The 14,149-nt window shown below is 46.2% G+C and overlaps 3 protein-coding genes across 3 annotated transcripts in view; 2 read left to right on the top strand and 1 right to left on the bottom strand.

Annotated features, from left to right (window-relative positions):
- fap (fibroblast activation protein, alpha) overlaps positions 1-5,309 on the top strand; it is a 12,000-nt gene extending 6,691 nt beyond the window's left edge. Inside the window, exons 18-26 of the mRNA XM_084478719.1 lie at positions 78-176; positions 264-333; positions 1,025-1,219; positions 1,733-1,787; positions 2,390-2,489; positions 2,654-2,712; positions 2,862-2,934; positions 3,793-3,866; positions 4,512-5,309. Of these exons, the coding sequence (XP_084334845.1) occupies positions 78-176; positions 264-333; positions 1,025-1,219; positions 1,733-1,787; positions 2,390-2,489; positions 2,654-2,712; positions 2,862-2,934; positions 3,793-3,866; positions 4,512-4,613 (827 nt within the window). The 3' untranslated portion in view covers positions 4,614-5,309. The remainder of the gene's footprint in view (positions 1-77; positions 177-263; positions 334-1,024; positions 1,220-1,732; positions 1,788-2,389; positions 2,490-2,653; positions 2,713-2,861; positions 2,935-3,792; positions 3,867-4,511) is intronic.
- Positions 5,310-6,929: 1,620 nt separating this feature from the next.
- gcgb (glucagon b) lies at positions 6,930-7,846 on the top strand (the record flags this gene model as incomplete). Its single annotated transcript, XM_084478723.1, has 3 exons — positions 6,930-7,021; positions 7,102-7,254; positions 7,726-7,846. 3 exons carry the CDS (start codon positions 6,930-6,932, stop codon positions 7,844-7,846), a joined length of 366 nt encoding a protein of 121 aa, XP_084334849.1.
- A 769-nt stretch (positions 7,847-8,615) lies between these two features.
- The window catches only part of slc4a10b (solute carrier family 4 member 10b), a gene marked incomplete at both ends in the record, with an annotated part of 33,666 nt that continues 28,132 nt past the window's right edge, over positions 8,616-14,149 (bottom strand). The window contains 6 exon segments of the mRNA XM_084478243.1: positions 8,616-8,707; positions 10,240-10,319; positions 13,125-13,183; positions 13,385-13,501; positions 13,581-13,754; positions 13,858-13,926. Coding sequence (XP_084334369.1) covers positions 8,616-8,707; positions 10,240-10,319; positions 13,125-13,183; positions 13,385-13,501; positions 13,581-13,754; positions 13,858-13,926 — 591 coding nt within the window.

A 14,149-nucleotide genomic window follows, 5' to 3' on the forward strand; every position in this document is an offset into this window, starting at 1 on the left:
ACACTCACACCCGGTGGCATGTCATGGGACCTTTATGTATCAACCTTTATGTATCGATATGCTCTTATCTCCCCTAGAGCTGAAGGTTCTAGAGGACAACTCAGAGATTCAGAGCCTTCTGGATCAGTTCCACCTGCCCACCGTGAGGCGAGGCACACTTAAGATCGCAGGTTTCGGTGAGAGAGTCGACAGTTTTCACAGAACTGAACTTGAATTGTTCACGTATGAATCATCCAGATGGACATTTGTATTCATCCCTCCAGATCTGTGGTATCAGATGTTGCTGCCGCCAAACTTCAAGACGTCCCAGAAGTATCCTCTTCTTATCGACGTGTAAGAAACGCCTTCAGCACAGAGCAGCCAAACATCTCCCAGCCCAGTCAAAGCCAAACATCTCCCAGCCCAGTCAAAGTCATAACATGCGGCAGTAGAAAGTTATTCCTATTCCTAAGACTATCTAATGAGCAGGCTTATAGAGCAGGCTCATAGAGAAGGCTCATAGAGCAGGGTATTAATGCAGGGTCTTAGAGAAGGCTCATAGAGAAGGCTCATAGAGCAGGCTCATAGAGAAGGCTCATAGAGCAGGGTCTTAGAGCAGGCTCATAGAGCAGGCTATGAGCCTGCTCTATGAGCCTGCCAGCAGGGTCTTAGAGCAGGCTTATAGAGCAGGCTCATAGAGCAGGGTCTTAGAGCAGGCTTATAGAGCAGGGTCATAAAGCAGGCTTATAGAGCAGGGTCTTAGAGCAGGCTCATAGAGCAGGGTCTTAGAGCAGGCTCATAGAGCAGGCTTATAGAGCAGGGTTTTAGAGCAGGCTCTTAGAGCAGGCTCATAGAGCAGGGTCTTAGAGCAGGCTCATAGAGCAGGGTTTTAGAGCAGGCTCATAGAGCAGGCTTATAGAGCAGGGTCTTAGAGCAGGCTCATAGAGCAGGCTTATAGAGCAGGGTCTTAGAGCAGGCTCATAGAGCATATATAATATATAGTATAAAGGAAGGAAACCTTGCTCTTTACTGGTTGGCTCTGCAGGTACGGTGGCCCCTGCAGTCAAAAAGTGGACTATGGCTTCCGGCTGAACTGGGGCACTTACCTGGCCAGTACTGAGGGCATCATAGTGGCCAGCTTTGATGGGAGGGGAAGTGGATATCAAGGAGACCACATCATGCACTCCATCTACAAGCGGCTCGGCACCTACGAAGTAGAGGACCAGATGACCGCCGTCAGGTGACACACAACACAGGCTGAAACCCAGTAGCTCTCAGTGTCATCAGCCTAACCCTAACCCTAACCCAGCACCTCTCAGTTAGTATCATCACCCTTACCCTAACCCTAACCCAGTACCTCTCAGTTAGTATCATCAGCCTAACCCTAACCCTAACCCAGCACCTCTCAGTTAGTATCATCAGCCTAACCCTAACCCAGCACCTCTCAGTTAGTATCATCAGCCTAACCCTAACCCAGCACCTCTCAGTTAGTATCATCAGCCTAACCCTAACCCTAACCCAGCACCTCTCAGTTAGTATCATCAGCCTAACCCTAACCCTAACCCAGCACCTCTCAGTTAGTATCATCAGCCTAACCCTAACCCTAACCCTAACCCAGCACCTCTCAGTTAGTACCATCAGCCTAACCCTAACCCTAGAGGTTTATAGGCCTTTGGTTTACAGTCTTTATTCAACCATTTAAGATAAGATACTTTATGCATGTGTTGTTTCATCACTTATTTTCTGCTCTCAGGCATTTCATTGATTTGGGTTTCATCGACAAAGAGAGAATTGCTATTTGGGGCTGGGTGAGTTTCATTCAATCCTTTATTCATGTTCCACTGCACTATAATTAATTAGCATAGTGAGCGTTCTTTAGTGTAATGAGCATTCTTTAATGAGCATTCTTAAGCATAATGAATCTTATTTAATGAGCGTTCTTTGGCATAATGAGCATCATTTAGCATAATGAGCATCCTTTAGCACAATGAGCGTTTTTTAGCGTAGTGAGCGTTCTTTAGCGTAGTGAGCGTTCTTTAGCATAATGAGCGTTCTTTAGCATAATGAGGTTCTTTAGCGTGGTGAGAGTAGCATAATGAGGTTCTTTAGCGTAGTGAGAGTAGCATAATGAGGTTCTTTAGCGTGGTGAGAGTAGCATAATGAGGTTCTTTAGCGTGGTGAGAGTAGCATAATGAGGTTCTTTAGCGTGGTGAGAGTAGCATAATGAGGTTCTTTAGCGTGGTGAGAGTAGCATAATGAGGTTCTTTAGCGTGGTGAGAGTAGCATAATGAGGTTCTTTAGCGTGGTGAGAGTAGCATAATGAGGTTCTTTAGCGTAGTGAGAGTAGCATAATGAGGTTCTTTAGCGTGGTGAGTAGGTGGAAGGTTTCACTCCCCTCTTGTCGCTCCAGTCGTACGGCGGTTACGTGGCCTCCATGGCGCTGGGTGCTGGAAGCGGACTCTTCAAGTGTGGAGTCGCCGTGGCTCCAGTGGCCAAGTGGGAGTATTATGGTATGTGACACATCCTGCCTCCTCCCTTCAGCTCCAACCACCCCTCCTTCTATTATACTTCACAAGAACACGACGCAAGACTCAGGTTTTATGAGGCATTAGTTTTTGTTGAGATGTTTTGGTGATTCATATTTGTAAAGTATTTAAATGAGTTTGTTTTGTAGATGCAGTATATACTGAGCGCTACATGGGCAAGCCCGCAGACAACTTGGATGCGTACCAGGTGAGGACCACTAAGACCAATGTTAAGTACAACGGCAGACAATCATCAACATCAATGTCCTGAATCGTAGAAATAGGAGAGAGAAGATAAGTTACAAATACCAGCGTTTTTTTTGTTACATTGACTAATATCTCTTCTATCTTCTGTAGAATTCCACTGTGACAAGTAGAGCAAGGAACTTCAAGACCGTGGATTATCTACTGGTCCATGGAACAGCTGATGGTAGGACCATGAGAGCATTTACCAGTGATCTACTGGTCCATGGTAGGAGGATGAGAACATTTACCAGTTATCTACTGATCCATGGTAGGACCATGAGAACATTTACCAGTTATCTACTGGTCTATGGTAGGACCATGAGAACATTTACCAGTTATCTACTGGTCTATGGTAGGACCATGAGAACATTTACCAGTGGTCTACTGGTCTATGGTAGGACCATGAGAACATTTACCAGTTATCTACTGGTCTATGGTAGGACCATGAGAACATTTACCAGTGGTCTACTGGTCCATGGAACAGCTGATGGTATGATACTAGTGTTTGCATTGAACACTTAGTCAGACTAGTCTTGTCATAGAGCACACTGTAAGATACTAGTGCTGGTATCTCCCCAGTCCAAGGTGAGAACACAACATTTAAGGCGTTCAGCAAAATAAGATGTACTCACAGAAAAGGACAAAGGGGCCAGATGCTAGGGAACTTCAGTACCTGGAACATTAAGTAGAACATTAAGTAGAATATTAAGTCCCTGGAATATTCAGTACCTAAAGTCTTGTTCCTGTAGATAATGTGGTGTTAACATGTCTCTTTCCTGTAGATAATGTGAGTGCTAACATGTCTCTTTCCTGTAGATAATGTGAGCAGTAACATGTCTCGTTCCTGTAGATAATGTATGTCTCATTCCTGTAGATAATGTGTGTCTCGTTCCTGTAGATAATGTGTGTCTCGTTCCTGTAGATAATGTATGTCTCGTTCCTGTAGATAATGTATTTCTCGTTCCTGTAGATTATGTATGTCTCGTTCCTGTAGATAATGTATGTCTCTTTCCTGTAGATAATGTATGTCTCTTTCCTGTAGATAATGTCCACTTCCAACAAGCAGCCCAGATATCCAAAGCACTGGTGGAGGAGCAGGTGGACTTTGATGCAATGGTAAATATTGACTCCTGCTCGGCTCTCTGTGTTGATTTAATGAAGGCTATAACCGGATCTAGTCACACTCTGACGCTCCAGTGGCCAACGGTTTGTAACGGTCGGATAGGCGTCCTATTGCCGTGTTGAATGTCCTTTATATATATATATATATATATATATATATATATATATATATATATATATATAACACCTGTATCTTCAAGAAACCGTAGTCATTAAAGTGCTCTACAGAGCTCTGAGAACAACATTGAGGTGAATGATCGAGGACATCGGGAACCAATAGAATATTACCAGCAAACACACTGTATAATAGACACTTCTTTAGTGGGGAGTGGATTACAGCTTAAAGTGGAACAGAGTAGTTTAGAGTTGTAATGATCTAAATAGTGATTTAAATAAAATAAAGACTCTTAAGTAATTACATTTAAATCAAATTTTATTACAGAGACGTCAATTTACATCCTCCATTTAGGTGAATGTCTGATTAAACGTTTTCAGTGGAATGAGAACAAATCCTTGATGGGTTTGGTTCAAACTAAAGTCCAAGCTGTCCCTTGGCCTGGGTCTGAAGGTCGATGGGACCAGATTGGACATTATATATGAAGAGTCATGATGGCGGCGGACATGTTTGATCTGTTCCAGTGGTACGCAGACAAGGACCACCGGCTGGGGGGCTCCGCCACGCAACACGTCTACACACACATCAGCCGCTTCCTGCACAAGTGTCTGGTCCGCCCCCAGTAGGGGCCAGCTTCCTGCACAGGTGTCTGGTCCGCCCCCCATAGACCTCTGAAGAATAAGCCCCGCCTCCGAGGCTCCCGGTTCCCTCGGTCAAATGTCTATGGGAAATAACATGGGGTTTATGAATGATCGTACATAGCAAACTCTGTAGGTGGTGAAGAAGTAAAAGCTGCGTCACGTTTTGAACTACACACTTTTTCCATCTAGTTTCCACTGGGTTTTTGGATTGTCTGTGCCTTTAAAGTAGACATTCGACCGAGGGAATCGGAGCCTCAGAGGCGGGACTTATTCTTCAGAGGTCTATAGGTCCCAGCTTCCTGAACAGGTGTCTGGTCGGCCCCCAGTAGGGGCCAGCTTCCTGAACAGGTGTCTGGTCGGCCCCCAGTAGGGGCCAGCTTCCTGAACACGGCGCCCAAGCTTCCTGCACGCTGCGGTCTGCTGACGCAATGCATCCTGGGTCCATGCTTCTGCTTTTCGGATATTGTTCATTTTGTATTAATGTACATTTTGAAGCCGTACATACGTCTTCTAGGGATTTAACGGGAGGTTATGTAATCAATGTGATATTGGAGCCACTGGGTGCATGTATTATTACAAAGTGTTATATCCTACACAAAGCTTGTGAACAAGTCGATGAAATGATGAAACAGTTTTTAATGTTCTCATGTGGTGTACCTGTTACCTTCATGTAATTAAAGAGTCAGCCTCATCCACTGAATACAAGTCATGTTCGGTGTACAATAACACCTACAAATTCTGTTAAATTTAATTTAATTAGTATGAAATACCTCAGTAAAGTAAGAAACATATAATGAAGTACCAGTTAAGTTCCGGGTAAATAGTTAAAAGAGTGTGATAGTGTGATAGACAGATGAACAAAGCAAATAGTCCAAAATAAGTCAAATATAGAAGTATGGAAATATATAGAAACATAAGTAAGGCCGGTTTATAAGTCAGGATGGAACTGTGGTAAGTTGATGGATTCAGCAGAAAGGTTCTGGGTTTCATTCCCAATGTCTGCAGCACAGGTACCTCCATCAGGAGGCCTGCTCCATCAGGAGGCCTGCTCCATCAGGAGGCCTTACCTACCTGCTCCATCAGGAGGCCTTACTCACCTGCTCCATCAGGAGGCCTGCTCCATCAGGGGCCTTACCTACCTGTTCCATCAGGAGGCATGCTCCATCAGGGGCCTTACCTACCTGCTGCATCAGGAGGCCTGCTCCATCAGGAGGCCTTACCTACCTGCTCCATCAGGGGCCTTACCTACCTGCTCCATCAGGAGGCCTGCTCCATCAGGAGGCCTTACCTACCTGCTCCATCAGGAGGCCTGCTCCATCAGGGGCCTTACCTACCTGCTGCATCAGGAGGCCTGCTCCATCAGGAGGCCTTACCTACCTGCTCCAAACCGAAGGGTTGCCGGTTTGATCCCCGACCCAGTAGGAAAAATGTGGGCGGGGGAAGTGGTTGAGCACTGCTCTCCCATGCCCACATCCATGGCTGAAGTGCCCTTGAGCAAGGCACCTAACCCCTCACTGCTCCCCGAGCGCTGCAACTGTAGCAGCTCACTGCTCCGGGTTAGTGTGTGCTTCACCTCACTGTGTGTTCACTGTGGGCTCTGTGTGTGTTTCACTAATTCACGGATGGGATAAATGCAGAGACTAAATTCCTTGTAATTGTGAGCATACTTGGCCAATAAAAGTTGTCTGTCAAGTGGATCAGCACATAATGAGGATACAGCTGCATTGTGTTCTGCTCATTAACTGAGTGGTGTGATAGTGGTGTGATAACCTCCATGAGTTCCTCTTCAGGGTGTTTACTGGGTTTCCAGGAGAGAGGCTCCTTCATGCTGATGTTTGGCTAAGACCCCCAAGGCTTTTTAACCAGCCAACCATTGCGCTATTTCCACACGATCCTCTCCTCTCCTCAAACAAAGTCAAACCCATCCAGCTGAGGGGGGAGGAGGGGAGGGGAGGGGAGGGGGGGAGCTGACTAATGGGTTGAGAGTAACAGGTTGTGGGGGGGGGGGGGGGCTGGGGGCCACCTGGGACCAGGGGGCCGTCTGCTCTCCTATATAAGCCTCCGGTCGGCTGGGCGGAGCAGGAGTCCTCAACACCGGAGGAGAAGACGACACAGGCAGAGCAGCAGGACACCTGATACCTCCACACCCACTGCCTGAAACCTCTCCCTCAGAAGACCAGGTGAGCCAATGTGAAGGTCTACACCTTCACATTGTACCCTTTATTCGTCACCCTTCATCTGGAGAGGGGCTCCGGGTCCACTTGCTTCATTGGTTCTGTCGGTCTTCCAGAAGCTCAGAGGATGAACAGCTCCTACTCTCTGGTGGGCGTCCTGCTGCTGGTGGCGGTTCAGGCCAGCTGGCAGCTCCCCGACTCAGAGGACAACGTCTCCAGGTGAGAGCTGCTCCGCTGCTCCTCCTCCTGCTTCTCAGTCCTCGCTCTGCATTGCTGACCGTCCCACATGTTCCTCACAGGCTCACTGAGGACTCTGCCTTCAGCCTCTCCAGAGAGACGGCCGGCAGCAAGAGGCACTCAGAGGGAACCTTCTCCAACGACTACAGCAGATACCTGGAGACCAGGAGGGTGCAGGACTTCGTCCAGTGGCTGAAGAACTCCAAGAGGAACGGGTGGGTGGACTCAATGTGGCCAATGAAAGACTCATTAAGAGTTAGAACAGGACTGAGGAGTAAGAGGAGGAGTAAAGAGGAGGAGTAAAGAAAGAGTGAGGGGTAAAGAGAGAGTGAGGAGTAAAGAGAGAGTGAGGAGTAAAGAGAGACTGAGGAGTAAAGAGAGAGTGAGGAGTAAAGAGAGAGTGAGGAGTAAAGAGGAGGAGTAAAGAGGAGTAAAGAGAGAGTGAGGAGTAAAGAGAGAGTGAGGGGTAAAGAGAGACTGAGGAGTAAAGAGAGAGTGAGGGGTAAAGAGAGACTGAGGAGTAAAGAGAGACTGAGGAGTAAAGAGGAGGAGTAAAGAGAGAGTGAGGAGTAAAGAGAGAGTGAGGAGTAAAGAGAGACTGAGGAGTAAAGAGGAGTAAAGAGAGAGTGAGGAGTAAAGAGGAGGCGTAAAGAGAGAGTGAGGAGTAAAGCGTGTCTCCTCCGCAGAGAGCCGGTCCGGCGCCACGCCGAGGGGACCTACACCAGCGACGTCAGCTCCTACCTGCAGGACCAGGCGGCCAAAGAGTTTGTGTCCTGGCTGAAGACGGGGCGGGGCCGGCGGGAGTAGCCCCCCCACTGAGGGCGGGGCCCCCCCCCCGTGGGGACGGAGCTCCTCCTCAGACCCTGAGCCCCTCCTCAGACTCCCTGTGTTTCAGCGTCTCCTCCGGTGGCCTCATGCTGATCTCTGTGAGGCTGAGCGGCGCCGTGCCGTCGGCGCGCCGTCCCCTCTGTTTCTGTCTCATGTTCTCACAGGACTCTCGTTAACGTCTGTGGCGCTGCTGGATAATAACATCTGTCGACAATAACTTTCTTAATTTCATATAAAGTCAGATTTAGTTTTGAATAAAGAAAAATGTACTCCTTGAGATCCGTCTTTCTTTCGTTCTCGTGCATCCACATCAGCGAAGGGGTTTTGTTCTGATGCTAATATCTGATGATATGAAGGATTCATATGACACCAAAACCACCTTAACGCTTCGGCTCCACACTGTAAATAAACAGCAGACACACTGACTGAATGATCAGAACAGGCCGAGCAGCGGAACAAGATTTACACAATATTTCACAAACATCAGAATGATTTGTAGCAGATTATATTTTGTGTTACCAAATACTTTATATAAAAAAACACCATTATCCTCATCAACCCATATTCTACCAAGTCAGTTAAATAAGAACAAATTGTTCTTCACAATAATGGCCACAGACCCCCCTGGGGGGTTAGATATGTAACATAACGTGGATTAATATTCAACCAAAGCGGAGCGGACTCAGAGAGCCTTGATGATGAGGAGCTCCAACGCCTCCTCACCGCCTCCCCTGATCTCCATCTCCCGCTACTCAGATCCCAGTGAGCGTGTCTCTGTGTCCCCGGCGCCCCGGGGGTCCTCACCGCCCCCCTGGGGGGTCACACCAGAGTCGGCCTCACCTGTCAAACATTCAGATGATTCCCCCGGTGAGCAGCTGACAAGTCAGCTCGCGTCGCGCGGGCTGAGAGGAACATGGAAGCACGTCAATCAAACAGGGCCGGGATCAGTGATTAGATCAACTGCTGGCTGGGGGACAGAACGGTAATGCACATGAGCCAGCATCTTGACATGTATTGGGATGCGCTTCCTCCGAGCTGTCATCTCTCCTGCCTGCAACCATCTGCTCAAGTCCTGCCCACTCACTCTATTTATAGCCCCCAGTCTCTGAGGGTCATGTGACACGCTTCTTTCAAAAGGCAACTTATGTTTTCTCTTCTAAACAACAATACGTACACAGGATTGAACCAAACGCCTTACATTAGAGTCAAGTGTGTGTGTCCGTGTGTGTGTGTGTGTCCGTGTGTGTGTGTTTGTGTGTGTGTGTGTGTGTGTACAATATGAGCCCCTTGATATGATATGAAATATTCAGATATTGATCTCTTTTTCAATATCATTTTATTCTCAAAATACATGTGCTTCAATATTACTTAAGGATGTTCATCAAAGTGAATCCAATGCAAAATTGTACGATCACATTTATGAAATACCAGATAAAAACGTGTATACAATATTTCACAGCAACATACGTTGGTGTGAGAGGAGAGAGGGAACAAAGAGCTTTCAGAACCATAGAAACAAACAGAAGATGTCTTTAACAAGCTATTTAAATACATGAAATGATCTAGTGTTAAATGTAGGTTGTATGTTTTAATAAATAATTCATCTAGTCATCTCGTAGAAAATATTAATAAGCACGATGAATATATAACATAAATATTGATCCATCTTCAATCCATCTATTGATACATTTCATATCAACTCTCAGTAACAGTCCTGGTCAGACTACAGCACGATCTAAAGAAACTCACTAAAATAAGGATGCTATCAATACGTTGTTTCAATAAATACATGGATTTCAGTCAACATAATTACTCATAATAAACCATAGTACAATATAAAAATCAACATCAATACTCAGAAAACAAGATAAACGATGCACAAAAAATAGATGCAAACATAAGGTTTTTGTAAAATAATTAAATAACAATGTTTTACAGAGGGGGTTTACCAGAGATATTAAAATATATAATGTAAGTACTATGGCTGTTAACCAATAATCCATTCACAACGGACCACATGAGGGAAGCATTCTATTGGACCCAAAGGCTCCCATTCGTCTAGATGGAGGTTTTATCAGATGAAGGTCGGCATGTTGCTACATTAGTTGTTTACTTCTAGTATTGATCGGCTATAGTAACATATAGTTTGCTTACATCTAGTATTGATCAGGTTTGGTAACACATAATTGATATCTATTATTGATCAGGTTTGGTAACATATAGTTTATATATTGATCAGGTTTGGTAACATATAGTATACATCCATTATTGATCAGCTATAGTAACATATAGTTTATATCTATTATTGATCAGGTTTGGTAACAAATACCGTTTGAACCGGTTCTTTCTCTGGGTGAGGGTTCTTCAGTCACCTGAGTGCTCTGTGTTCCAGGCGTTCCCGAAGGATCCCTTGGACATCTCGTCGGTGATGTTGATGACCGGGCTCAGCGCTCTGAAACACCAGACGATGTCACTCCCTGTCATATCCTCCACCATGCAGACAGCCTCATGACTCACAACAAATGAACACATGAACAGTGTGTTTTAGAACTAAGAGTCACTTTTGGGTACGCATCAATTTATATGATATATGTATATGTTGTATATATGTATGTTTATGTATGTATATATGTATGTAGGTGTGTTTATGTATGTATATATGTATGTATCCCAGGTAGCATTAAAAGCCTAGTTAAAGCTTATTTTCTGGATATTCAACTTTGTTTTAATACGGCAGAGTACACCACAGGGTGGCAACAGCTAGAGATAGGAATTATGGCGGGATTTACAATCTCCCCACTCGCCTTCACGATGGTGATGGAGGTCATTATCAGGGCCTCTAAGTGGGTAGTGGGTGGGGAGAAGTTGCAGGGAGGGCCACGCCTCCCCCAATTAGGGCTTTTATGTACGACATGACAACCATGACGTCAACCGCTCTGTGCACCAGCAGGTTGCTGGATAAGTTAAATAGCAATCTGCAATGGGCTAGAATGAAGGTGAAGCCAAGTAAGTCTAGGAGTCTCTCAATCGTTAAAGGGAAGGTAGTAGATAAGAAGTTTGCTATAAATTAAGAGGTGATGCCTACAGTTCTGGAGAAGCCAGTGAAGAGTCTGGGAAGGTGGTATGATGCAAGCATTAGTGATAAGGCACAGGTTGAAGGATTGAGACAGGAAACTAGACAAGGTATTGCAAAGATAGACAAGTCAGGGCTGCCAGGTAAGCTTAAGTTGTGGTGTCTGCAGTTTGGTCTATTGCCCCGGTTCCTCTGTCAAAGGTAGAAAGGATGGAAAAAATGATCAACTCTTTTGTCAGAAAGTGGCTTGGAGTCCCACACTGCCTAAGCAGCGCAGCCTTGTATGGGAAGGGCATTGTAGAGTTGCCCTTATCTAATCTGACAGAAGAATGTGCTAAGGTTAGACTGGAAATGACTCTTACTCAGTCCAAGGACCCAGTGGTGAGGAGGGTTGCACCCACAGTTAAAGCAGGGAGGAAATGGAAACCAAAACAAGCGGTCCAGCAAGCTCAATCGGTACTTAGGCATAGGGATATTATGGGCCATGTTCAGCATGGGCGGGGGGGCTTAGGGAGGGACGTAGGTAAACCCTCATGGGGTAAGTCTTCTGCAGGAGAAAGGAGGAAAATGGTAGTGGAAGAAATACATAGACAGGAGGAGATTGTAAGATGTACTAAGGCAGTGTCGCAGGCTAAACAAGGGCAGTGGGTGAATTGGGAGGGAGTGGAGAAGAAGAAGATAAAATGGAGAGATCTATGGAGCATGGAGGCTAGCAGGATCAGATTTATGATAGGTGCCACTTATGATGTTCTCCCATCTCCCCAGAACTTAAATCAGTGGTTTGGTGAGGATGAGACATGTACACTATGTTCCCGTGTGTGCAGCCTCCGCCATATCCTATCAGGGTGCAAGGTAAGTCTCTCCCAGGGGCGCTATAGGTGGTGTCATAATCAGGTATTGAAATGTTTGGCAGAGGCTGTTGATGATAAACGGAGAGAAGCTAATTCAGCAGCCGCTAGTAAAGAGGGTAGGCAAATTAACTTTGTGCGTCAGGGGGAAAAGGCTAGACCATTTAGAGGCAGGCATAGAGTCGGGCAGCTAAGTAATGGAGGAGCCTGGGAATTGAAGGCGGACCTTATTCAGCAGGTTGTTGTGCCTCCACACATCGTTAGCACTCAGCTAAGACCAGATATGCTATTGTGGTCAGACTCAGAGAAGATTGTTTATTTTATTGAGCTTACAGTTCCTTGGGAAGACAGAGTTGAAGTAGCCAATGAGCTTAAGGAAGCGAAGTATGCTGAGATGGCTGGAGAGGCAGCACAGCGAGGCTGGAGTACGCGACTAAGGCCTATTGAAATCGGTGCGCGGGGGTTCGTGGCTAGATCTGCTATTAGCTTGCTGACTGAACTGGGTATTTGTGGACGAAGTCTGAGGCAGGCGGTTAGTAACATGTCCGTGGCAGCAGAACGAGCAAGTGAATGGCTGTGGATAAGGAGAAAACATACTTCCTGGGGTTACCAAGCTAAGGTAAGCCAGATGTGCTAACGTGTGCTATTGTGCTAACGTGTTTGTTTGGTCAGGGTTAGCGGTAGGGCTAGGGGTACGATGCAGGAAAGAGAGTGTTTAGATGCATTAAATGTGGCAATGTGGTGGCAGCATTGAGGGGGGTGAATCCAGGACGCTGGTTTCATTGTTAAACCTTCAGGAGCGGTCGTGGGCCTAACTTAACGAAACATCTGTGAAAGAGGGTGCCCACTTGATAACCCCAATGATATTCTGCTTATTGCATACTGCTGTATTTACTGCTGTTAGTTGGGCTTGTTGTCTCGTGTTTTTCACCTTTGGTTGGTAGCTTAGTAGCCAGCGTGCTTATAAGGTTGGTTTGGTCAGGGGGGCATTGTCACTACCTGGAGCTCGCACTTAAACGGAGCCTGGGTCTGTTGAAGGTGGCATTGCTGTTTTTAGGCTGTGATAGCCATAGGATAGGATAGGTACATTGTATTGTAATTTTTTATTTTTTATTTTTTTAAATTATTTATCATGTTTTTCACCTTTGGTTGGTAGTTTGGTAGCCAGCGTGCTTGTAAGGTTGGTTTGGACAGGGGCCTCTGAATATGTGTTTTCCTTGGATTTTGGCACAAGGGATTATAACATCTGATCCTGTGTATTAATGAAAAGAAATGTATGTATATGTATCTATATGTATGTATATATATGTATGATATATAATAAACTGTAACCTACTCGTAGTCTTTCAGCGGCACGGCCGTTTCCTCCTCTCCCAGAATGCTTTGCTCCTCCACCTGGCAGGTCAGTCAGTGTGTTAGTGGAGCTCAACACCACTGAAGGTACAGATCATACAACTGAAGACTTCCAGAACTCTCTACCGTCCTAAACTCTAGCCCATCATCAACAAACTAATTTTATTTCCAGTTCAGACTAAATCCTGTTTGGTCTTTTGTCTGATTCTCTAAATTGACAGTGAGTTGTTGTATCATCTCCACCTCTTCGTCCTCCAGAATCTTCTTCTTGTTCTCTGGCATGAGGTCGTCCAGCCAGCCCATCTCCCGCTTGGTGAAGAAACAATCCATGAGCTTCCTGATGAACACCAGCGCCAGCACCTGCAGAGCACACAAGCAGGGTGACGTTCTCAGGTGAACCAGGTCTCTCCTGCTCAGCGTGAAGAACACCCTCACACACCATCATGGGGAAGACGATGGCGGCCTTGGAGGTCTTGATTGTCCAGAGCAGCAGCAGGCAGCTGAGCTGGATCATGGTGAACAGGTGCACCTTGCGGAGCGGCACGTGGCGCAGGTAGATGAGGTCGGGCTGGTGTTTGGCTGGCATGAAGAACAGCCTCAGACGGTCGTAGAACTGGGAGGGAGGGCGATTTAACTAATTTGCATACTAATAACATTATAAATAGAGTAGAATATAAAGCAGGAGAGGGAAACAGGCTGAAGCACAAAGCCTTTACCTGGATGCCTTTCAGAGAAGACGCTCCCATGTAGAGGAACACTCCATACAGGACCGGCATGGGGATGAACTGAGGACAGAGGAACCATCAGACACATGAGGACACAGGAGACATCACAGAGGAACCATTCAGAGACATGAGGATAGCAGTCATGAGGACAGAGCTGACCTTGAGGACAGAGGTCATGAGGACAGAGCTGACCTTGAGGACAGAGGTCATGAAGACAGAGCTGACCTTGAGGACAGAGCTGACCTTGAGGACAGAGGTCATGAAGACAGAGCTGACCTTGAGG

The sequence above is a fragment of the Micromesistius poutassou genome (assembly GCF_964030765.1).
Source record: "Micromesistius poutassou genome assembly, chromosome: 14".
In the NCBI taxonomy this organism is placed as follows: domain Eukaryota; kingdom Metazoa; phylum Chordata; class Actinopteri; order Gadiformes; family Gadidae; genus Micromesistius; species Micromesistius poutassou.